This window comes from Polyodon spathula, chromosome 3 (genome assembly GCF_017654505.1).
Source record: "Polyodon spathula isolate WHYD16114869_AA chromosome 3, ASM1765450v1, whole genome shotgun sequence".
Taxonomy (NCBI): domain Eukaryota; kingdom Metazoa; phylum Chordata; class Actinopteri; order Acipenseriformes; family Polyodontidae; genus Polyodon; species Polyodon spathula.
This window is the reverse complement of record NC_054536.1, coordinates 10,140,161-10,165,636: the sequence shown is the minus strand read 5'-3', so window position 1 is coordinate 10,165,636 and position 25,476 is coordinate 10,140,161. Positions and strand designations below refer to the sequence as shown.

The window sequence follows — 25,476 nt, the reverse complement described above, 5'->3', positions numbered from 1 at the left end:
ATTTTTCTGTCAAATCGACGATTAATATCGACATTTATTTTAGAAAGAATTTACCGTTTTTTAAAATCTTTATTTTTCAATTCAAGCAGAGAATGCTTGAAATTGCCCTTTATGCTTTATAACAAACAGACTTTTTGTAAAACATTATTGTAAAACGACTCACTTAGCGAAACCCCTTTATCATATTCAGCATACAACAAAACCATGGTTACAAATTTTTATTGAAATAACGTTTGGTCACAGCAGAGCTATACCTTGTAAAGACAAAGACACCGCACAATTTTTTTAAAAAAATGCCTCAAATAAACTGTTCAAAACGTTGCATATAAAAGGGTATTGCACAGACTTTTACAGCAAAATTTTACAGGTAGAAATGATAAGCACAGAACAAAACATTAGATAGATACTTATTATTCAGAGTCTGAGCTCTCCTGCTTCAGCACAGCTGGACTCAAGAGTCACTGGAAGGCAAGGCAGATGGGCCTGCTTCGTCCTGTGATGGAAACTTCAGCCATCGGCCAGGGTATTGTCGACAATGTTCATTAAGTGTTTTTCTTTTGCGCCCCATTTTCAAATTACTAGTAACTGTCACCCTATACCAAAAGCAAAAGCTTACGCACACCTTAACCTGCTAATTTCAAAGTAGGTGCTTTGAATGACAGGCACTGTAGCTGGCAAGTGAAAGTGCACAGCTGGTTCAGGTTGATCATGACTGACAGTCATTTAAACAAATTAAAGCATTCTAGCACTACTTCAGTCAAGGAGATCTGTCAGAACAGGGTGAAATTACAGTACTAATGGACCACAGAGATGACGGACAGCAACCCCCAGCCATTCAGAGTGGAAAGGAGACGGGACAGACAGCAGGTATAAACTACACAAACATAGGTGATTTCAAATGATTATTTTTGGTAAGAAAATAAAAAAAATAGCAAGTGGTTTTACAGACATTTATCGTATATAAATGTATTTATAGATTTTAATATTGAGCTATAACATGTTCTATACAAAGCAAGCAATACCAGCCTTTTGAGACAACAGATTATGAAAATATCAAAAAATGTGTTTAAAAGGATGCAACTACATACCGTATATTTTCTGGATACCCTGCAGATCATCATTAGGCAGTCTGAAATTATCTGTTTCCATGTACTGGTAAAAAGGGGCCATGATTGCTGTGGGATCGTTGGAATGTTCAAGGCCTAAGGCATGGCCCAGTTCATGAACTGCAACCAGAAACAAATCATTTCCTGTCAAAAGAAGAAGAATGCTTCAGCAAATTGAGCTACCCACAGTTCCCAGGCACACGCATGTATTGAAGGTGCTTCAGAGAGGACAGTCCTGAAAGAGAAATGAACAATAGTGCAAATTGTGATTTTAGCTACAAATTTCCATTTTTTTATTTAATCTTAAGTAGTGAGTTCTACAATACCATGCCAGTCCTACGGGAATTATTTTTTCTGTCTTCTGCATTTGCTTGATCATTACGAGTACAGCATACAAACAAGCTGAAAGCTATTCGTTTGTATGTATGGAATGAATACTGACAAAATACAGACAAATAATTTTTACCATAAATAAATAAACTGTATATATATATATATATATATATATATATATATATATATATATATATATATATATATATATATATATTTTTATTTAGTCACAGGGAAAGGTTTTGACTAAAAAATAACATGTAGGCAATAAACAATAAACAATAAACAATGGGGTGGAACAACCATGACAACACGTCCTAACAAAAAAAAAGTGTGAGAGACAAGACTATATTGTATCCGGGTAAACAGGTTGTGAGGGCGGAAGGAGTGAGAGTGTCTAATGCTTCAGCATATGATACTCCGTGAAGCATGGAACAACGCACAGAGCTTGGAGCCACCTCATCGCTGTCACTTGATGTTGATGGTACATATTCTTCGCTTATGTCTTTACTGACACACTCACTGACATCCAATTCAGTGGAAGAAATGTACTTGAACATAAATCAGAGACTGAATTTAGTATTATTGCTAATACTTCTTTCTCACTGAGCCATTTTTGTCAGTTTACGAACACTATTGAAATTTTTTTGACTGGGTTTACTATAAGTAATTCAGTCAATATCTGGCAGAGGACACAAAAGACCAAGAAAAGGAGTTACAGAAACCTAGTGTTACAATATTATGTGATCAGGGGTTTTGTAGGCTCAGTAATTCAAATTTAAAGTTGCAGAACGTACCAGAGGGGACCAGAGAGCAGCGAACATACCGGTATGTTCATACGACTCAAGGTTAAATATTACATTTTTTGTTATTTTACTCAGTTCCTTGTGATAATTAGGCCTTACTCATGTGGGTTGTACTTCTATGCTGTTTTAGTGAGGTTTGAGTTTGAATTTGTCAACTGAGATTTTAAGGGTCTATTTAACTTATATGCTGTATAACTGTGGTTAAGATAAACACTGCTGTCTTTGGAATGATATAAAGAGTTGTCTTTGGAAAACCCACATTTCTAACAGTGCCTCTGAGTCTCTGTATTTAGATTCTCCTGTCTTCAACATTAGAAAAAAGAAGGAACATCAATAAACCCCAACCAACAGTAAACCATAAGGGCAATAAAATTAAAGATACAATCAGACCTAGAACACACATAACCCCATAACCATGGTGTGTGCATTCATACATGGCATGAACTGGAAAGTGTATTCATCAATAAGCCTATGGTTCTGAATTATGTTTTCAACCCCACATTGGGAAACAATGCAAACCTTAATTTATACGCTAATTCTATTTCTGGATTAAGAGTGCACTTGGCCTCAAAATGCAGTCAGGGTTTCCATAGATTAAGCCACGTAATAAAGACTATATTCTACACAAAATACACTTCAATCAAAAAACCCAGCTACAAGTCTCTCCATGTTCACATAAAATGAAATAAATTAGATATTGGAAAGTTATACTGTTTACATTTGTAAAAAAAGGGTTAGCTTTTTAAGCAATTTTTCTACTTACATGTATTTATATAAATACAAATGTTAATACTATACTTACAGTACATAGCAAAGAGACACACTAGGGAATCATTGCACATATTTGTGTGGAAAAAAGGCCACAAATGGTTAGTTAACCACACTGCAAAAAAAAAAATGCAATTTTTAAACAAAAATATATATCTACTTGCGCTACCACATTGGTTAATCAACCAGACCCTTTGTGTGTGTGTGTGTGTGAACATTTTTATTAACGTAACAAACTCAGAGGCAAAAAAATATATACAGTATATTTAAATTGGATGAAAAGCAGCTGTGTCACAACTGGCTAAGCTGCAGCAGGGAGAGTTGTACTGTACATTATATAGGAGTGCAACAGTATGTGGTAACTGCTTGATTTATTGTAGTAGAAGTTTTATACTAAATGTTTTAACTGTAAATTCTATCATAAACATCATGCATCTAAGACACTGCAATTAAACTCCATGGCACTGCATAACATGTTAGACATGAGATGAGACATGAGGATGAGTTTAATAATTCATTTCCACAACTGGGGTAGCTTTAAGCACATCCTCTAATTGAGATTAAAAAAATAAATAAATAAATAAAAAAACACGTTCCTTTAAATCTGTGTTCACAACCTAACGAATGTGCCTTTGTGGTTTTGGTACGGAATGATCTTCCTTTTGGTTGTGGGTTTTGTTTGTTTTTCTGTACTCTTTTCCTGCTGACGACAAAGCTTTCCTTTTTTTTCTGGGCACACTGACTGCTCATCTGGTGCTTTTTAAAATAGTCTCGGTCAAGAGTTGGATAAAGTCTTCAAAAAAGTACCGATTCCCTGCGGGATTTGTTTAAGAAGATCACCTTCTGTAATAATACAGCTGTGTTACCCACGCTCGCAGGAGAAACTGGCTGTAGTGTGTTTTTCAACCAATGCAACCAGTATAGACTCTGATGAAATTGTAAGTCCTATTTATCATTTGGTTCTGCTCGGTTTTATCTGTAGAACCAGGATGTCCTTGCCCTACAGTATTTAAAAAAAAAAAAAAACAAAGAATGGTACGATTCCAGTCTGGACTAACAGGTCTATGAGGTGCCTACTGCTGGAGCGTATTTCTGACAGAGATGCATCAGGGTTGAAACCTTGTCATTTTACCCTTCCATACAAAAACCTACACAGGGCCAAATGGTCAGAATGTACACTAGTGTTAACATGTGTTCTACGCCATATAGATTTTCTGATACAAGGTCACTTAGTTTCAACAACAATGTGACTGGCAGTGGTTGCCAACCTAGAACAACATTTAGTTACATATAATTAGTGTCAAACTGTTAGATCTTTCTTTTCCCACTCCCATCACCTGCTGTGGGCTTCTTGTTTTGTTGCAGGAATCTCCACTTCTACTATCATAAAGAAAGTCTAACCACACTTCTGTTTAACAAGTTAATGCCAGAGCCCAAATGCAGTCTAGCAGGGTTTTCCCAGGGGAGTTTATGGCAAAGCATAAAGCATCTAACCATACTGTTAAATGTTACCTATTTGTTCCCATGGGCTGGACATCATCCTCAACATGTTTATACTTTAATGCTCTGACCCACTTTTTAAACAAAAGCAAGGACTTGTCTAATAAACAGGAGGCATTACTGTAAAAAAGAATCCCTGGGTTTCCATGTCTATATTTAATTACACTGATTTAATACATAGAAAGATAAACATGTTCAAAATGAATCGGGATAAAAATAATAAAGAAATAAATAAATAAAACTATGTTTGAATTAATGTGATTTTTAAAGAATTGGTTTCTTTTTTATGTGTTTTTTTTTTTTTTTTTTTACATCTATCAGTCCGTTCGTAACTGTCAAATGATCAACTAACACAGGATGCATCGGTTATTTAGAGCCAAGGGCCATCCACATAGTTATTGACTTGCAAGACAGCAGTTATCCGGACTGCTGTAGTCAGCTATTCAACAGATTTAGAAGACTGGCACTGGGATGAGGCACAGATTACAGATTTCACACCTTTACAAATGGATTAGGGGAAACAGTTCCTTTGAAGTCAAACTAGTTTATCGCCTGACATTTGAAACTCAGGGAGCGTTAAAAATGGGGGGGGGGTACCTATTTGCTTGCTGTGCTCTGCAATTTAGCCATTTATCTGCAACAGTGCATTTTAGGTTAGGGGGCATACCTAATGTTTAACTTTCTCAATGCTATCATTTTGCAAGTCAACTTGATTTTAAATAGCTTGCATACTCTCATCTTGTTAAGTGTGTTATGCCTTGCAATTACCTAAAGCAATGTGGAATACTGTTCACTTTAGCAGCCTAATACAATTTGTATTTATTAGCTACACATGTGATGCATATGTGAGTGTGTTGTTGGTCTAGAGGTGATACAAGTGCTATGGCTATTCTGCTGTAGATTTTACATATTTATTTTGAGTTACAATGAGGAAGCGGCTTTACCATAAACCACGGTAACAAATAATCTATTACCTATTCTATTTCCATCAATGGATAGGTTTCTCATTATTCCACTATGAACATCTTATTAAAATAATAAATGACTGCTATGGAGCCAGCTGCAAAACCTGTACTTGCAATCCCAATGCAATGATTAAAAATCTAATTAGAAATTTCTCTCTCAAGCTAGAGTTCCAAATGTCACATTTTTCAAATGCTGTCAACGTAACATTATTCAGCAGGTTTCATTGGACTAGGAAGTGAAATTATTTAATTCAAATGGGTGATGCAAAAGCTGTTCCTAGGAACATTAAGTGTGATATCTGGAACTACATGCCATTCACTACACCTCTACCATGAGGCATTGGCCTTCCATTTACAATTGATCTATAATCTGTGAAACAAGCCACATGCACCTAGATACAAGTGCTTCAGATACATTCTTTTCACCAGAGATCTGCATCATCTTCTGCTGTGGATACTAAATCAGTAAACTAACAACCAATTTACCACTTTATTCTAGGATTTGGACAGTGGTGTCATCGGTGTGTACCTTTTTCGGCATCTAGTTTTTTGTGTATTTTTATTTATTTTTTTTACCTCCAATCGGTTGAAAATACTACTAATTTTGTATGGTAAGTATTGTTTTATTTTCTGTGTCACAGGCAAGATTTATTAACTGGGAATCAAACCACTGCCACCTCCTGTGTCAACGCTCCTAAAGTGTATACCGTGAAGACATTTAATAGATAAGAGTTGACACTTCAGTTAACCAGTTGGTGATGACAGGCAGGATCACACCTTTCAGTGCTTGAAGATACTGCAAAGCTCCCTCACAGGCAACTGTGGTTTCTATTCACTCTTCTGACCTCAATTTTAAACAGTATATACTGTACTGTACTGTACACTGGTGGGAAATTGCAGGCAAAGTGCCCACTCCATAGTGAATGTAAAATGTGGACAATCTAACCACAGTGTAAAATCAGGCCCACTTAGCCCTCTCCCAGCCTCTTTCACTAGGTGTACAGTATAATGAAAGACTTGCCATGTATGTTTGAAGTTGTGATTCTTTTATTTTATTTGTAAGCCATCAGCCTTTCTTTGTTATGAATGTTTTAAACAAGCCATCCTAGTGGGAGAATGCACTACTAAATGGCATAATAAAAAAAAACTCCATATAGTAGAATTGATGGCTTTGAATCTTTTGTCAGCAGGTAATCAATAAGCATGGGGTTTCAAAGACCAATACCATAATCTGAAACCCTCTTTTTTATCACACATTTCATAACAGAAGTACAGAATGAGAATGGAGAAACTGTTACTGTTACACGGTGTACAAGAAACATGTGGAATTATTAAAAAAAAAAACAAAAAAAAACAAACAGCATTGAATTTCATAGACAGGTTAGAGGGAGCAGATTCTTCAATGTGGGGGAGAAGGGCATTGCCCCAAATAAAATTTTTGAATAGTAAAAAACAATAATAAATAATAATAATAATAATAATAATAATAATAATAATAATAATAATAATAATAATAATAATAATAATAATAATATCATACCATCATGATTTGGGTTTCCTAAAGTCCATGGCTCATCTGAGTCAAAGTGTGTGTCTCCACCAATCCCTGGCCCAGGAAAATAAGCGTGTGCCAAAAATCCCCCTTCACCATCAAAAGGAGAACTGTCTCCATGGAAACCCGAAGCAAATATAATTGTAATGTCCACGTCCCTTTTGCCAGACTCCAGCTCACTGTATGGGACTTCCTGAAATGTCAAGGGGGTCACATTCTGCCACACATCAAAGGCACGGCGAATGGCTTTACGAGTTTCCGTTTCTCCTACTTTAGGAGTGACGTTCTTTATGCTGTGTAAAGACATGAAAAACATATCAGAACAAAGAAGAGTTCCATTGTGTATGAAATGGCACAATTACAATTTGTTTAATTTTCATTTATTTAAACGCTTGTTGCTGAGGATGTATGTTGGAGAACTGACTAAAAAGGTACATTTAAATATGTTACATTATCCCTGATGGATAATCTCTGTTTCTAAAACAGAATAAACATATTTCCCATTCTTATCTCAGCCCAGCGTAGAGCAAATCCATAACCAGAATCCAAATATGAAATCATGGATATACCATATAGAAGAAGTATTTTTGAATGATGTGCATTACCCCCCCCCCCCCCCCCCCCCCCCCCCCCCACAAAAAAAAAAAAAAAAATCAACAGTAGAGTCTACAAAAAAGAATAAAAGGATAATGCACAACTGTGGCTCTTAAAATTCAATCCAGGCAGTGCAGCTGAACTTTAACCTTTGAATGTTATCATTTCCCTGCAGCTCATGAGGGATGAAAATCTAATTTTTAGGCAGAAAGTCTACTCAGCAATCCATCATCAGTCATCAACCCTTCCCCAATTTACATTTTATTTGAGAAGGCTAGCCCATGATGGAATTAAAAGAGGCCAGCATTTGAATCTTTATCATCCATGGCTACCGTCATCAATCAAAGCTAAATTGGCCAAAAGCATTTTTCCTTCCTCTATAAAAGTGTTAATGATATTGAAATTAATATGTCACCTCTGGTCAAATAAAGATTAAATTCCTTGCTATTATTTCCCTAGAGGTATTTACCATGAAGGTGCTTCATTAATCTCTGGGCGTGTTGGATCCAACTCAGACTCTTAGTGTCTTATCAACTTAGTACAATATGTCAAAGATTATTCCCAGTAGTTCTACTTTAAATTGTAATCTGAAGCTTTACAAAGCAGCCTAAAAAACTAACAGCACTTATAATTATTTTATACTGTGAATATCATGAATGGTGAATGCTAGTACAGCTTGTAAAATTATATTAGTGTAAAAAGCAGAATTTCATTTTTGTTACTGAGTATAAATGCAGCAGTATATAACACTCAGAACTTCCTGCTGCAGTAATCAGTAACAGCAGGAGTGTGCTTTTTTGACTTTCAGAGCAGCACAGTGCTCTATTCAAGCATCTTGGAGCTGGGTTTAATTATAAAATAAATAAATACAAATTCATGCAGAGTAAAGAGCAAATTCTGGTCCATTTTTATGTTCGTAGTCAGGATTTAAGGCACAGCCAGGATTTAAGCCCTGTGGATAAAGAGTTAGGGTTGATGTCGGGTGTGCAAAATTGCAGACTATGGAGAATTTATTTATCCAGTGCAGTGATAGAACATGCAACAGCAATGCAAGCTTCACCTAAACTGGCTGCAAGCATGCAGGAATCCTGCCCTGAAGAAACCGCACTCTGTATGGGATAGAAAGCAGTTAAATCAGTTAAGACTACCTGCAAAGGTGCCCAAGTTACATGGTGGAGACTAATATCCTGTTAACACCAAGTTAAGCATGGTTTAAACCCATGACTTCAGTGTGCATTAATGCTGTAGTACACAATGTGAAAATTATGTTAAACGTTAAAACTAGAGGCAATTTATTTCACAGCAGGAATACTTGTGCCGCTGAGTAACAAGGGGAACAATGTTTTAAAAAAAATGGTTAGGCTCATACATATTCATGTTCCACAGAAAAATCTAAATCAATATTTAGACATCACTGACAAATGAATTGCCAATAGTAGTCTTTCAGAAGCTCTCATCCTGTCAGTAACTGCTCTACCTGTAAGTGATATGTTTGTGATGCCATTTCTGCCCTGTCAGTGCATAGCGCTTTCTTCGGACACTGAACCTGGAGATTCCTCCTAACTGATCAGGCACTCCACACCGAGGCTTCTTCATCCAGCTGTGGAGATCAAATGCATTGGTTTAAGCCTAGCTCTTGAGAAGAAAGAAGGAAAGAAAGGACACAATCAAAACATCTGTTCACATGAAACACTTACAGTAAATTCAATCTAGAGCTGGCTTATTTCATGTACTGCTAGTTTGTAAACTACCTCTACTCTACATTACTTGAGAATATCACAATAAATAGTTTCAACAGTGCACAAAAAAAATATTGCCAGCCTAAACAAGTCAATTTGGTTTTACATTATTAAATAAAAACAGTTTTTGCATTTGTAGGTAACACCACATCCACTAAAAACGTGACATTTATAAAACACACAAAATAAGGCTTAATTTCTCACCTTAAAGTGAGATCACTACATCATATTAAAGCAAAAAGAAAAAACACAAAAAAAAAATAATTAAGATGAGAGAGGAGGAAAAATGCAAGTTAATTACAGGATTAAACTCTGCCAAGATCATCTCTTTAAAATTATAATACATCAATAATGATTTTTTTAAAATTGTTTTGTTTATATTACTTTTTTGTTGTTTTTTGGTTCTTGCTAAAATATTTGATTACGTGGACCATGTCTTAATGACACAGAGCACTAAGAAACATTACTGGAACACGTGGCTGTGTTCTTATTAATTAAACGTGGATCAGTAATTATTCATTAGACAGGAAGCAATCGGTAACCATTTAATGTAAAATATCAGACAAACTGCCACATTACTGTAGCCTTCCCAAAAGGTCAATGACCATTTCTTTAATATTAATGATCTACCCAATGTCTGAAATGGAAGCAGTATATTCTACTACTTGACTTCGGGTTTGATTTGAACTACCTATGACCGCCGGGATAAAACAACTGATAAAAGATCCACTAAAATATTTAGAACTAAGACAGTTTCCTAAAATACTTGCATAGGTCATGAGGCTGTAATGATTCATTACAGGAGAGCAAAGTGAGGGAATTTCAAGCACGAGGTAATTTAAAGCAAGGGCAGCCATGCTCACCAGAATGGTATCAGGTAGTGAAGCAGTTTCCTCTGTCACAGGCTCGCACTCAACCTCAGCTTACACATTGCACATCAGCACTCTGTGTTCTGAACTATACTAATATTATTTAGGTATTAAAAGGATCCTGAATTCTCTATAATGCCATTTATGCAATGTGGATGCTTGCTGTCTCCAATACATCTTTCAAAATGACATACAGTGTCTCTACATAATCATTTTATTAATGAAAATGTTACAATGAGAAGGAAAATACTTTAATGATACTGAATCTGCAGCACAGCCACTACTCACAACATAACTTTACTTGCAGAGGGCTAAGGATTAAAAAAATACAGACATCAGATGACAAGCATTGAAAATGTTACTTTAAAGAAAGATGAAGCTGTAACTGTAAGATGAAACAATAACTGTGAAATATGTCCACGACTAATACACTTATAAACTTAATTGTTTAAAAGTATTACACTTTGATAAGTAAAAATTCAGGGAAACTGTTTCTGGGGAAACTACCATGTGATTACTCTCTGTTAAAATGAATCTTCCCGTATTGGAATCATTATATATAACCTAGGTGCATGCTTTATCATTACAGTGCTATTCACAAAAGAAATGCCATTACATTCATTGGCGTGTTGTACAAACGTTGTCACGCAACATGGAGGGTGCCCAAAGCAATACATGAGAAAACGGCAATACATGAGAATGACAATTATTTATTCTTGTCTCTGTTTAAAATGTTAAATGAATAAACATGCCATTTTCACCAGAATCTCTCATGCAAGACATCAGGGAGGATACTTACTCTACTGTGTTTCTATCCAATGTTCCTGTGATGTTAATGCCATAAAGCCGCTGCATGGCAGTGATAGCAGCCTGCATAGTCTGTGAGGAGCGCAACACAGACATCCGAGGGTCAGTTGGTGGAAGGTAGCCATATTTCTGTAACCAGGACTGCAGAAGAAAAGAAAAGTTTCGAATTGAGTAGGCTGGCTACGTTCATTCACAACATAATAGGAAAGGTTTTTACACCAACATTTACAGCATTGTTATAAAAAGCAAGGTAATGTTACAACTCTAGACACAAACACCTAATTTACAGCTTTGTCTGCTTAATTGAACCTTCTGCTGGATGTTCCAGTTTATAAATTTGATTTTCCTTTTTGCTAAAAAAGGTGCAAATTGAAACTTGTCTTCAGGCTTTGACAAATTTATCCCAGTGTATCAACAAACAGTCAGGTGGTAGGCCCTTTGAGCAAAATCCATTATCTAAAAGAGAATATTTTTTTAAAACACTTAAAATACAACGTCATTTAGACATCATTAATACACATTAAGAATTAGTTTTAAAATACATTCAGTGTAATGAATACTATATCTGTACAGTATGGACGGATACTTAACATTATTCTACATTAGTCGGCTATACTTTCAGGGTTTTTTTTGGTTTGAATTTTCTATCTACATTGTTGTATTTCATGTTTTAGACACTATTAGAATTTAATAAATCAGAATTTAATCTACTATCACTAAATAGTATTTAAGAGCAACAACCATTATTGGTCTCTCCATCCTGTTCTGGGGAATGGGTCATCGAGAATGTTATTTCCCTTCCCAGTGTAATTTCTCCTCCCTCTGTGGTTTCTGAGAATAAGCCTACATTCACTCCTGTGATAGTGCCTGTTCCATGAGCTCCAGTGGACTGTATACTTGTCAATGATCATATTCTGCCTGCCTGCTAATAAAGCTATGTTTTGGGTAAAGTGATCTCTAGCTGATTGGAAGTCATTTCATGCTCGCTGTGACCTTAATTACGCACACCTGCGCTTAAATATACAGTTAAAAAAAAAACAATTAAGCCCTTACCAAATCAGGGCTTTCAATTATTTTTAAAGTAAGTGGCACTTACAAGGTAGTAGGGGCACCCATCTCATTGAGGCACAGTGTATTTCTGCATGGTTTAAGCAGGTGATAGACTAATAATGGTCTGCTTGCAGTGTCTGACAAAGTACCATTATTAGTGCAATGAAGGATCTTTATTTCAGCACTGCTCACAGCAAGGCAAGATCAACAAGAAGAACTGACTATTGGAGCACCAAGGCCCCTGCAATACAAGACTGGCTGAAAAAAATTATTTGTATTTGCTTTTAATCTAGACAGTTTAATAGTTTTCTATAGAGGTGCACTGATAAGATTTTCTTGGCCGATACCGATAATAATAGACAGGTAAACTACTAGAACAAGACCTAGGGCCTATATTTAAACAGTTTTAGAATTACACATGTTAAACAATTAACATATATCGTTTACTTGTTGTATTTATGACAAAAATGAACAGGTATTGTTTACTTGTTGCATTTCAGAAAATGAATACAAAGAATAATGTAGTATTCTATTGTGTGCTTGTCAGCAATATATACATTTGTTTTACACCATAGTCACACAAAAATAACATTTTGCATTTGTACTAGTAAAAACATTTCTGTAGAAAAAATATATCATGTGACATTAACTTTTATAGCCACTTGCTGTCAAACATTGACTATTAGAATTTTAACCTATACGGTACAGTAGAAAACCGATTATCGGTACATCCCTAGTTTTATACTATATAAAGAAGACAAACTGTTCTCTTTCTCAAGCCACAGTGACTTACATATCAGCAGTACCATCACAGACCTACATCCATATCAAAACTACTTCAGTTCCTCAGCAGTGAAATTCAAACTAGTGGTATGAATTAAAAAAATAAAGACATCAGATGACAAGCACTGAAAATGTTACTTTAAAGAAAGATGAAGCTTTTATTGCTGCCCACAGGGCTCCAATAAGAACCTCTGCCAGCGGCTTCAGATTTAAGGCACCCTGTACAGATTTAAAGGCACATTTATCATTTAAAACATGTTTCAGATAACCTTATGCACCTTATAATGTCTTGAATTCCAATGACCTGTATTCCTATGTGCACATGCACAAATACAAGCTTTGATTGATCACACTACTGCAACTCCTGTGTATTTTGCCCTTGGTGTTATAGCGGAGAGCTTGGAAGCAGAATAACAAGCACAACAATGCTGTCATGAAAAACAAGATTTTGAGTGACCACTTGTCAATCAGTCTTTGACTTTCTCATGTTGGAGAAATGAAATTAGCTGTCAAGGGCAGGAGAGGATTAATCTACAAAATGCAAGTATGTGTTTTTTTTTCTTTCTAAAACAGCTAAAAGAACGAAGGCAAGCAGTACTTCAACAGTAAAACTACTCCTGAGGCAGTTATACGCGATATTTAAAACAATATGTAAAAAAGTTTTTAAATACTACCAAAAAATATTGTACATGGTGACCCGTTGACCAACCGTGTACTAAAAAAATAACAAATAAAAATAAACTAAAAACAGCCTGCAGTATCAATTGCAAGCAGTAGGAATCCAGTAGTACAGTAACATTCAAACCAAAGACAGTCTTCCTTTCTCTAATTACATATTGTTTGGCCTTTCAAACAGCAGTTCTGGTAGCAGTTCAGCTCGAACCCCCCAATGTGAAAGGCCTATCCAGATCATTTTCATTGGGCCAGTTTTCATGAGTTGGTTGCCTCATGTCAACTGGCAATGCGCGAACATGCTGGCAGGGAAAGTCATGAAAACTCACCAAAAAACGGTTTGCACTACTTTAACGGGAAAGTCTCTTTTATCCGTGAGAATCAAGGAAATGCTTGTGAAATCAATGCCCACTTGGCACATGCACATTTCTCGTGAAAATGTTAATTAGCTCACTCAAGAGCTTTACCTAAAGCCACATGGGAATACGTAACTTACCATGGTCCAAAGATGGCAGCAGGAATTTTTTGTTGGCAGTTTTATCAGAGTGATGTTGCAGATAACTTTTTTTCTGTCTTCCCTAAGACTCTGCATAATGCTAATCATGAATGGATCTAAATGCGCTTGTAAAGTATCATACAGATTGCATTTACTAAGTCTCAGTTTAAAACTGTTACTAAAAATGTTTGATAAACTGCATCATGGGCTTGAGAATTCAGGTGGTTCCAGCTACTGTACAGTACTTCAGAAAACACCTGCAAATAGCTTTCCAAACAACTGTCAATACGTCTTTATTGTAAAGTACTATGTTTAACTATACTCCCATGCACTTTCTCTGAGTACTATCTGAGCAAAACTGGTGTCCACCCTCCACTTAGTCAGTGTCTCTTCATAAGGGATATGGATATCCATAAGGGATATGGATATGATGAGGCAGCTTGATACAATGCACAACATGAGCATTGTTTAACCCACTCTCAAAATAAAATATGGTGTGGAACTTTCACGACTTATTTCTTAGGAATCAACAAAACTAGTCAATAGTCCAATTATTTATTAAGCAGAAGCAGTCATACAGGTACAGCACACGTGAGGATGCTATATTTGGTACAAAGAGATACAAAAGAAGCTAATGAAACACAAATGTGATACAAAATAAAAGTACACATGTGGGATACAAAAATAAAGATAGCAGTGCATCTCTAATAGCAGGACCCTCTTCATATCGCTGTTGTGCAATTCTTGCTAGCGGCTGTTCCTCCTCTTTGCTCACCATCAGCAGCCACTGATGCCTGAACATCTCTTTATGGTCCTGGCACAGATTGTGCAGGAAGCAGCAGGCTGTAATAATTTGGGGAACAAACTGGTGGTTCACGTCAGTACACTTCAGTAGTATCCGCCACCTCATTTTCAATAGCACAATCGCCTGTTCAACCACCACTTGGATTTGGCCTAGTATATTACTAAAAAAGATATAACACCCCCCCCCCCCCCCCCCCACACACACACACAGATGATGTGTGAAAAGCAGAAACAGAAATGGCTCGAGAAAAAAAAAAAAAAAAAAACTTGGCCATTCCAAAGTATTTGCCTTTTCACAACACTGTATTGATTAGTGTCATGGGATTAAGAGTTGTTGAAAAGTCAAATCAATGTATAGGTTTTTCAGATGATGACTTTACAGAGAGGATTTTTTTTTTTTTTTATAAATATGTAATTTCTTCTTATTCTTTTCAAGAATAAATATAACCTAAAAAAATTGATTTCTGCCAATTTAACAAGGACTGTAACTCCCAGAAGCCTCTATGATTTTCACTCTCCTTCTCTGTATTCTGTCATGTGACCTCTTGAATTCTAAAGACTGAAGTACAATACTGAATTGTAAAAAACAATTTCTAGCTCCATGTCCTTTAAAAATGACACTAATGCCAGACGTATAGTCTTTATACATTTAATCATATATTAGTGTACATTGTTCTATATAAAGCATGAGCATAAGGTTGAAAGAAACACAGTTAATTACAAGATCCCCATACAAGTTCTCTGCATGTCTAAATGATGTATTTTCTATATTGAAGCATTTGCACACAACATGAGCAGTAACACTGTTTTTCTAGTCATGTGATTCACTATATTTTCTACTACAAAAGGGCAGATTCAATCTGTGGTGACATTCAATCACATTTTCCAGTGTTGCATGACATTTGGGTTTTAAATTAAAGGCTTAAAAAATATGACCATAAAAGTTTTGAAATGCTAACCAACATTGTGGCCGGGTCTCGGCATGTCCTACTGCAAGTCTGTAATTATGGCTTTAAAACAATGGAAATGACATGTCTCAAAATTGATGTTGAAAGAAAACCCTCCCGCCCTTCTTCATTTTGAAATGGAAGTACGCAGCTTTAACACAATCCCAAGAAAAGACAGGACTTTGCTCCCAATGGATAAGCAAAATTAGAAACAGCAAGCACAATCCATTGGCTGAGGGGAAATTGAAAAAAAATGGTTCTCTAATACATTTCTAATGAATGTAGATATTTCTAAGATCCCTTGATTGTTTAACCACAAAGCAAAAAAATAATTTATGTAGCAGCCATAACTGCAGTAAAAACAAGCTTTTTTTTTTTTGTCTTATCTTATTACCGAGTCAAGAAATCTTAATCTTATTACACCTGAAAAGGAGTGGAAAACAAGTTTGCAAATCCTCAACTAGACTGAAAATAGATATTAAATTGTACCATTAGACCATACAGTATACTCAAAATGACTGTGTAAATGTTCTTTTTTTCTCAGACTTCTAAATTAAGGGAGCTCCTACTTCAAAGTCCAAATGTAGCCCATCTCTAATCAAGTACAAGCCTGCTGACTTCTATTACTGTCCCAGGAATAGCTTAAAACCAATCAAACAGGCTGTGATGAGAACCCAGGAACTGTCTCCGGATCTAAGCACAAAGCAGCAAAGAAAGAAATGTGGTCCATCACTTTGTCAGAAACCTAGGCAGATGGGACAACCAATAAGCATGTTACCTACAGTGGCTTGCGAAAGTATTGACCCCCATTGGCATTTTTCTTATTTTGTGGCCTTACAACCTGGAATTAAAATGGATTTTTATTTGGATTTCATGTAATGGACATACACAAAATAGTCCAAATTGGTGAAGTGAAATGAAAAAAATAACTTGTTTAAAAAAATTCTAAAAAATAAATAACAGAAACGTGGTGCGTGCATATGTATTCATCCCCTTTACTATTAAGCCTCTAAATAAGATCTGGTGCAACCAATTACCTTCAGAAGTCAAATAATTATTTAAATAAAGTCCACTTGTGTGCAATCTAAGTGTAACATGATCTGTCACATGATCTCAGTATATATACACCTGTTCTGAAAGGCCCCAGAGTCTGCAACACCACTAAGCAAGGGGCACCACCAAGCAAGCGGCACCATGAAGACCAAGGAGCTCTCCAAACAGGTCAGGGACAAAGTTGTGGAGAAGTACAGATCAGGGTTGGGTTATAAAAAAATATCCGAAACTTTGAACATCCCACGGAGCACCATTAAAGCCATTATTAAAAAATGGAAAGAATACGGCACCACAACAAACCTGGCAAGAGAAGGCCGCCCACCAAAACTCACTGACCAGGCAAGGAGGGCATTAATCAGAGAGGCAACAAAGAGACCAAAGATAACCCTGAAGGAGCTGCAAAGCTCCACAGCAGAGATTGGAGTATCTGTCCATAGGACCACTTTAAGCCGTACACTCCACAGAGCTGGGCTTTGCGGAAGAGTGGCCAGAAAAAAGCCATTGCTTAAAGAAAAAAATAAGCAAACTCGTTTGGTGTTCGCCAAAAGGCATGTGGGAGACTCCCCAAACATATGGAAGAAGGTACTCTGGTTAGATGAGACTAAAATTGAGCTTTTTGGCCATCAAGGAAAATGCTATGTCTGGCGCAAACCCAACACCTCTCATCACCCCGAGAACACCATCCCCACAGTGAAGCATGGTGGTGGCAGCATCATGCTGTGGGGATGTTTTTCATCGGCAGGGACTGGGAAACTGGTCAGAATTGAAGGAATGATGGATGGCGCTAAATGGGAAATTCTTGAGGGAAACCTGTTTCAGTCTTCCAGAGATTTGAGACTGGGACGGAGGTTCACCTTCCAGCAGGACAATGACCCTAAGCATACTGCTAAAGCAACACTCGAGTGGTTTAAGGGGAAACATTGAAATGTCTTGGAATGGCCTAGTCAAAGCCCAGACCTCAATCCAATTGAGAATCTGTGGTATGACTTAAAGATTGCTGTACACCAGCGGAACCCATCCAACTTGAAGGAGCTAGAGCAGTTTTGCCTTGAAGAATAGGCAAAAATCCCAGTGGCTAGATGTGCCAAGCTTATAGATACATACCCCAAGAGACTTGCAGCTGTAATTGCTGCAAAAGGTGGCTCTACAAAGTATTGACTTTGGGGGGTGAATACTTATGCACGCTCAAGTTTTCTGTTTTTTTGTCTTATTTCTTGTTTGTTTCACAATAAAAAATGTTTTGGATCTTCAAAGTGGTAGGCATGTTGTGTAAATCAAATTATACAAACCGCCAAAAAATCCATTTTAATTCCAGGTTGTAAGGCAACAAAATAAGAAAAATGCCAAGAGGGGTCAATACTTTCGCAAGCCACTGTAAACAAAAATCAAGCAAGGTAACTAACCCCAATGCTCTCTGGTGGTGTGTTATAACAGTTCAAGGCTACATCTGGGAGATGTTTTCTGTTGCTAATGGCAGAAAAAGTATACTGTTCATTCATAAGCCTATATAATTATTTGTTTGGGAAAATAAACTAACAATTAGAAAACCCTAATCATTACACACATGTTTCAAACAGGCCAAACTGGTTTGTTTGGACATTACTACAGAGTTACTCAAATACAGTATATTATCAACATACTACTTTAGATCAGTGGAATCTAGTTAATAAGAATAGAGGAGTTTCATTATGTTATTAAATATGTTAAACTAGTAAAATGTGTAATTAGTACTATATACAGTGCAATAACATAACCCAAAAATGTAATACATTCTGTAAATTAGGAAAATTGAAATTCAGTTCTTGTGTTGTGATTGTAAGTATCTGGTTGACCTAAATTCATTCCATGACCAAGTCTTCTGTGTTCTTTGTGCTGACTTATTAATGCTTACTTAGAAATGATAACCCAGCCAAGGCTCATCAGTGCTTATTTCAGTGCTAACCCTTCACAGTATGTTCTGTACCAGAACCACACAAAATATATAAGATATTGCAGTATAAAAAAAACGTATTTATACACCCCCCCACACACACACACATTTTTCCTTTAGTGTACTGATTCTTTGAATGTAGGTCTTTGCTATAGTAGCTGTAAATGGTCAGGCCTGCTGCACACTCACTGCTTTGACAGTTAAGCCTGAAAGAAATTCCCACACATTTTGGTGCAAAAAGGACCCCGCTAAAGAGATGAGAACCTTGAATATGACACCAGTTCGGGCCCCTTTGACGTCATCTTATTGCTCTCCTCAGTTACTTGCAGGAGATTATATTTTTCCTTCACACTGGCTAAATAATTCAGAAGGGTGCAGTGTTGTATGTACAGGCAGTAGGCCAATGCCAAGGTTGCTATGGAAACTAAACCAGCCATACATACTTAAGTTTCTTTCTCTTATTTTCTCATGAGGTATAGTACTGATGTTTACTACCCATTAAACACAAACACTGAGCTTAATAACTGTTGCCTGTTAGCTGAGCAGGCTTTGTTGATGTGTTTCCTGTTCTTTTTATAGACAAACATATCTACTATTCCTATTATAAGTGTGTGTCAGGCTCTCTGAAAAGCTGAATGAAGATGATAGCAGAAACATAGCCTTATCAGTAGTTTTATCCCCCATTTTTGTATTTAATTAAACGAGATTGTTCAGCTCCAGTCTGGTTCTACACTGAACATATCTGCACAAATGATTTATGGTCTGTCACACTCAGTGACAGACAACAAGCCTGAGAAATCTCTAGCTAAGGACTGTCTTTGAGAATAGCTATATCTCTGGAAGCTATCAATCAGCAAGCCACTGCACTGACACCACTCTATCTTATATGATTATATCTATCTATCTATATATAAATTGCCTGCATATTAGATGAGCAAATACATTTGTGCAGTATGTATATTTCCCTCCCTCTTTTTCAAAGATGACATTCATATATAAACCTGCTTCATACTTCAAAGGCAATGCAATCAAATGTACTGGATACTGTCTTGTGAAAGCCCTGATCTCTGGCCCCTGAGCGGATTCAGGACCAAACTATGTATTATATTAATTCTCACTCAAACAAGCACTTGACACACTCATTATCTATAGTAAGGGCATAGTGTGTTGATTTGTACTGCACGTCTACTATCTCTGCACAAAAATAAAAGCCTTCTCGGGTATTTTAACATTCATGTAACAGCTCCAGCCTGACAATTTGTCGATGAGAACTGTCTGTGACCAAGATCATTTACTAGCAAATACTACAGTAGCTTGCAGGAACAGAACTCCCTAATGTAAAGGTTATAAAGTCCCACCTCCTATCCTACACAGGGTAATCCCTAGAAAAGTAGCAGTCACATTAGTAAGTCAATAGACAGAGATGAAGCAACTTTCCATTTCTTACCATGCGTAAGAGAGGAGCAAAGCCCATCCTACTCAATGAAAGTGCGGTTAGTGGAAGGCAATCATTTAAACAATCTATAGATGCCGTTATGGCATTTGCTGATGAGGAGCAGGTAGGCTCTGATCATGAAAGTGAGTCTGAGCCAGAAAAGTGGAAGTCTACTTTCTAACTAACAATTTATGCTTTTTCAACGTATAGCAAAACTTGACTGCCTTTTAGACAATGCTCCATTTCAGCCAATCAATTATACTACAGCCATGCATTTATATTGCAGCCCTGAACAACATGCCTCACAGTTTAAAGAGACCATATTTGTATGCCACATTCTAGTACAAAACATATCACAAACCATAGTAGGTTCAATACTGCTTGTAGCACCTCCTCAAATAACTGTACCAGCACTGGACAAGACACTGCTGAGATCGTAACACCTGTCTGGAAAGACTGTAGGAATGTCCAAAGCATTGCATACATGAAATAACAGAGCTGCACCAGTGTAAAAAAACTATATTAACTCTCTTGTATTTAAAACTCAGACATGTTAAATAGATAAACATGCAATGTATTTTAGGGTTGTTTGCTGTATTGAATTCCTGGGGGTCAAATAAACAGACAGGAAGCAATCACAATTGTCTATTTAATCTTTTTTTAATTACCCCAGAGTGGCAAACAGTTTACATTGGGACATAATGCAATAGTAGCTTATGATAAGAACTAAACTTTCAAGCAAATCTAATTCCCATTCTTTACACTTCAGCTCATCTTTAGCCCACAGGAACAAGAAGCAATGCTGTTTCTGATGATCCCATCCCGTAGAATGACACTTGAGGAATGTGTAAGCACTCCTCTGTGTATACATGTACTAAGTGCTGTCAATGTAATCAGAACTTCCTGTTTAGCCTATACCTTACAAATGACAGGCTTAATTAAAAAAGATCATGATCCTTAAGACTGGAAATGCATTATTATTTTCTTTGTGGCTGGCATGCCTTCTTTAAATAAAGTGTGTCAAGTACAGTGCGCTGTTAAACATGATCATTTTACCTCTGCCCTCCCAACCAACTACACGCATGTCAAGATGGAAATAATTTGCTTGGGTTCACCACACCTTCTGCTGGGTTTAAAAACTAGACAATATTTCACAATGAAGAGGGACACTCCTCTTTAACCAATAAGGTCGGATTACCTTTAACAATCATTAAATAGACCAATAGCAAAGGCTCCCTTAAATATGTGTGATAGCATCACAGGTTTGAATATTCGTTGAGCAGTTCCATTATTCAGTGGTTGTTGGATGCAAACATGGTGGACTCAAGCCACAACACTACAGAGACCCTATACAGAGCTACTGTAGCCAGACACTGTAGTTATGAAATATGAGTTTGTACCAGAGAACCAGGATTAAAGACCAACACATATTCAACCTTTCATTCGAATTTTAAAAGTATTAGATCATGAAAAACCTAGGTTCATCCCAGCATTCAAAGTTATGAAACAAAATGGTGCTGCATTTTCACAATTAACAGGAAGGAGTCTGCAGATAAAAAAAACAAAAAAAAAAAAAAAAAAAAAAAACAACAACAAAAAATGTAAAATCAAAATCAATATTTGCAGCGCAACTCCGAATAGCTATAGTCAAGAAAAACAAAATGGAATCATTTCATATTATTAACAATTTAATCTAATCTGAAATTCACACTGAAGCCGTATGTCAGACTCTGTTTGTTCTTATGATGTCGTGTTTACACAATGCCTCTTGTCAATAGGAAGCAAGCCTTTGGCTGGTAGGCCTTCTAGTAAATCCTTTAAATAATAATAATATCCAGCTGCAGAATAAGATTAAAGAGGCTGTGACTCATTTTAATCACTTTTCTTTTGCTTAAATTACATCTGTTGCTGAGAGACTCTTGATGCTAGGTTTGGATTAAAATATGAATAGGGTTATGAGTAATGGTAACTAAAAGGCTGTCAAAGCTGTTCATTGTTGGTTTCTTCCTATTGCAAGTCCTTCTGGAAAATAAAATAAAGTGCAGTCCAAATTTCACCTCTTAACTTTTTATGGTGAAAGGGACCCACAAAATAAATTATGCTAGCTTTTACATTTTTGCAATCCGGAGCACGAAACAGGGTTTAAAATGTACTGACAGGTTGGTTCTGGTCATGCAGATGGTCAGTTTCCTTGTGATACTTGAGTATTTCTTTCAGCAATGGTCAATAAAATCCATTGGTCAATACTTGAGTCACTGTGAAATGTATTTTCAGAAGAAATTGTTCACACCCGCTTAATTAGTACAAGCTTATTACATTCAGTATACCAAAACAGGCTTGACCTCCAGCTGAATTCAAGACTGGGGTGAAACAAACCTGTTTGAAATGCGTTTCAGCACAACTGCAGCTGAGAGATGTGAAAATAGTGGCTTGGGCAAGGACCGGGGATGAATGTCCCTTGTGCAACATCCCATTGTGCAATGTACCTGGATTCATGGAAACTCTAAATTGGTACTACAGAGTCTCCCTATGTCAGTACAGCTCTCACAGAACCCAGGTTGGACCCCAAGGCAAATCAAACCATACCATTCATGCCTCCCACAATCAGCCAGTCATTGCCCTGCCCAGTGAATTACTTTCCCAATGAACCATACTGAAGAATGTCTTGTAGAAAATTCCAGGAAATGAAGATTTTAGACCTGATGAACTAATTCCATCTTTGCAGTTGTGGATATTGAACTTCAACTGTACCCAGTGTTGAGCAAAATGCCTCTGCTTTTTAAAAAACTGAATGAGCCCTACCAGAAACTGACAAAAAGAAACTGCAACTGATACAGACAGATACTGAAATGCCAGCCAGTCAGTTGAACTGGATAAACAGTCAAAGAAGGTAGGAAGTTGGAACTTGACAGAATTCAGTCAAATAAAGTAAGACGTTTAAAATACTAGTTGCAGATATGCTACAGTGACAGGGACCGTTGGTGGGAATTATCATCATGTCACACACTTTATGAAGCAACACAGATATTTCCTTCAACAGTTAACAAAAAACAAAAAACAAAACAAAACAAAAAAACCCATAATTTACATTCGACATTTAATGATTGTAAATAAACATGTAGACAACCATGGCGGTATTAATATCGGATTATTTTTTTCTAATATATAATTTTGTAAAAGATTATCCAGAGCCCTGCTTATTTACGGTATAAATACAGCTACTCACATCTCTCAAATACATTTAAACTGTATAGGCCTAACTAACTTTGAATAACGGGTTATATACGGCTAAAAAAATCCCCCCCTCCCAATAGCCAATAGTACGCCAAACTGATACACCATGGTCAGTGTTCATACGGAATACAACTTGGCTACTATCGAAACACATCTTAAAAGACATACATGCACAATTGACAGTCTTCGTATAAAACAATGATGCCCTTTCTGAGCTATCTAAAATTCGCACATATTTTGACCAATCGGGTATACAGTATGATTGATAAATAAATAAATAAATAAATAAACAGATTAAAAAAAAGATTAACTTAATTAGCGCTCGTCATCCGGTATAAATAAATATATTACACTTACACAGATCACACCGATGTTCAGAGTGACACTTCAACTATATATATATATATATTATATATATATCTATATATATACTGTAACTCAATGGAAGCCACTGTCTGCAGGATCACAATTGGTATGTTTGTGATATTTTTTCGTTTAATGTGACACACTGCCATGTGGACTGCTTTAACAGGCTACAGATCTGTGGGATATTATTGTGACACCTTATATTTGAACAATTGTGGAATAAACAAAGAAGCATGACACGTATAAACAGTGGATTGCAAACAGAAAGCCACTTTGTAACTAGTCTATCGTGCAAGCTAGCCTGCACACAAAATGTGTTTGTATCGTCGAAGCGGAATTGATGTCAGGAAAGCAAATACAATTACATTTATTAGGATGCTTTTTTTTTTTTTTGAAGTATTAATATGACGAAAACCCTCGATCTCTCCCTCTTACCTCTACACTGAAATGCTGCTCCTCTCCGCTGACGGCACATAAAATCCAAAATAAGGTTTGCCAGCAAAACGCCCAGGCATACAAACAATGAAACCGTCTCCTGGTGTGGAATGTAAATATAATCATAGTGACCCGTTTTTAAGATATAGTATATATTTATATAAAATAAATCCACGCGATTCAAATGAAGAAGAACATTGGTTGAGAAATGTGGACAGACCAGATCCAGAGACGAGATGATGATGGAGAGGATGGAGATGAGTTTCTTTGGCCGCTCTGTTGTCTTTCGGAGGTTGCAGCTAGGAGCGATGAGCACTCACATTTACCTTCCTTCACTCTGTGGGATAGCTAGTCATTTTCATCCAGTGCTCTTTACTACGGCGCATGCGCTTATCCAACCGGTACAGTACAGCTGTAACACACCCTTTCATGACCGAACTGCAGCGAATTATTGAACCAGAATGAAGCATTTGTGCGATATTAGATTTATTACAGTATGTTATAGAAATTAAATACAGTATAATCGCAAATCTCGAAAAACTACTCACTTCTAAATCTTTTGTAATCATTTTTGTATTACTTTAGTATAAATACATGTTAATATGGATTCATATGTTGTTTTTTTCTGACTTTATGTGAACGAAAAGACACACATTTGCCCGTTTTCCCATTGGAAATAGTGATATTTTGAAATATCACTGTCCTGGTCACAAAAGCAAAGTTTGTGGGAATAAATAAATACAAAAAATAAATAAATAAAAATAAAAATAAATGTTACACGGTGTTATTTACAAAACACCTTTATTTCAAATTATATCCTAAATGGAGACTAGCTCTTGATTCCCTCTGACCAACAAACAGGGGCGTGATTTCAGAAAAACATTCGTGGGGTGCAAAGTTGTATCAACATTCTCCGTCCCCAACAGCATCACGAGTGAGATAAACCTGCCCAATAGCAAATGACGCCCTGTCTACAACCTTCTAAAGTGGTTTGGATGGATGTTTTTTTCTTTTTTTTTTCCTGACTTTAATAGAAAAAGAAAACGAGATACAAATCTAAAAATCAGGGCCACATTTTTTTTTTTTTTTTCGGATACAGTTGTAATAATCTGCATTATGAGGTTTATGCGCATATTCATCGTTAAAGTCCGTTTAAATGGTACAATGACACCTGTACCTGAATGGTACATGTACTGTGAGAAAGCTGTCCACTAGAGGGCAGTGATTGTTAA

The 25,476-nt window shown here is 36.5% G+C and overlaps 1 protein-coding gene across 2 annotated transcripts in view; it reads right to left on the bottom strand.

Annotated features, from left to right (window-relative positions):
• Nucleotides 1-24,598, bottom strand: part of LOC121312706 (matrix metalloproteinase-16) — a 53,554-nt gene extending 28,956 nt beyond the window's left edge. Inside the window, exons 1-6 of one of the 2 annotated variants that reach the window (XM_041244396.1) lie at nucleotides 24,245-24,598; nucleotides 11,032-11,180; nucleotides 9,568-9,582; nucleotides 9,102-9,224; nucleotides 7,019-7,323; nucleotides 1,089-1,250 (exon numbers count right to left, since the gene is read on the bottom strand). In XM_041244396.1, the coding sequence (XP_041100330.1) occupies nucleotides 1,089-1,250; nucleotides 7,019-7,323; nucleotides 9,102-9,224; nucleotides 9,568-9,582; nucleotides 11,032-11,180; nucleotides 24,245-24,370 (880 nt within the window). In that variant the 5' untranslated portion in view covers nucleotides 24,371-24,598. The remainder of the gene's footprint in view (nucleotides 1-1,088; nucleotides 1,251-7,018; nucleotides 7,324-9,101; nucleotides 9,225-9,567; nucleotides 9,583-11,031; nucleotides 11,181-24,244) is intronic. The other variant, XM_041244397.1, reaches the window with a different exon arrangement.
• Between the last annotated feature and the right edge of the window lie 878 nt (nucleotides 24,599-25,476).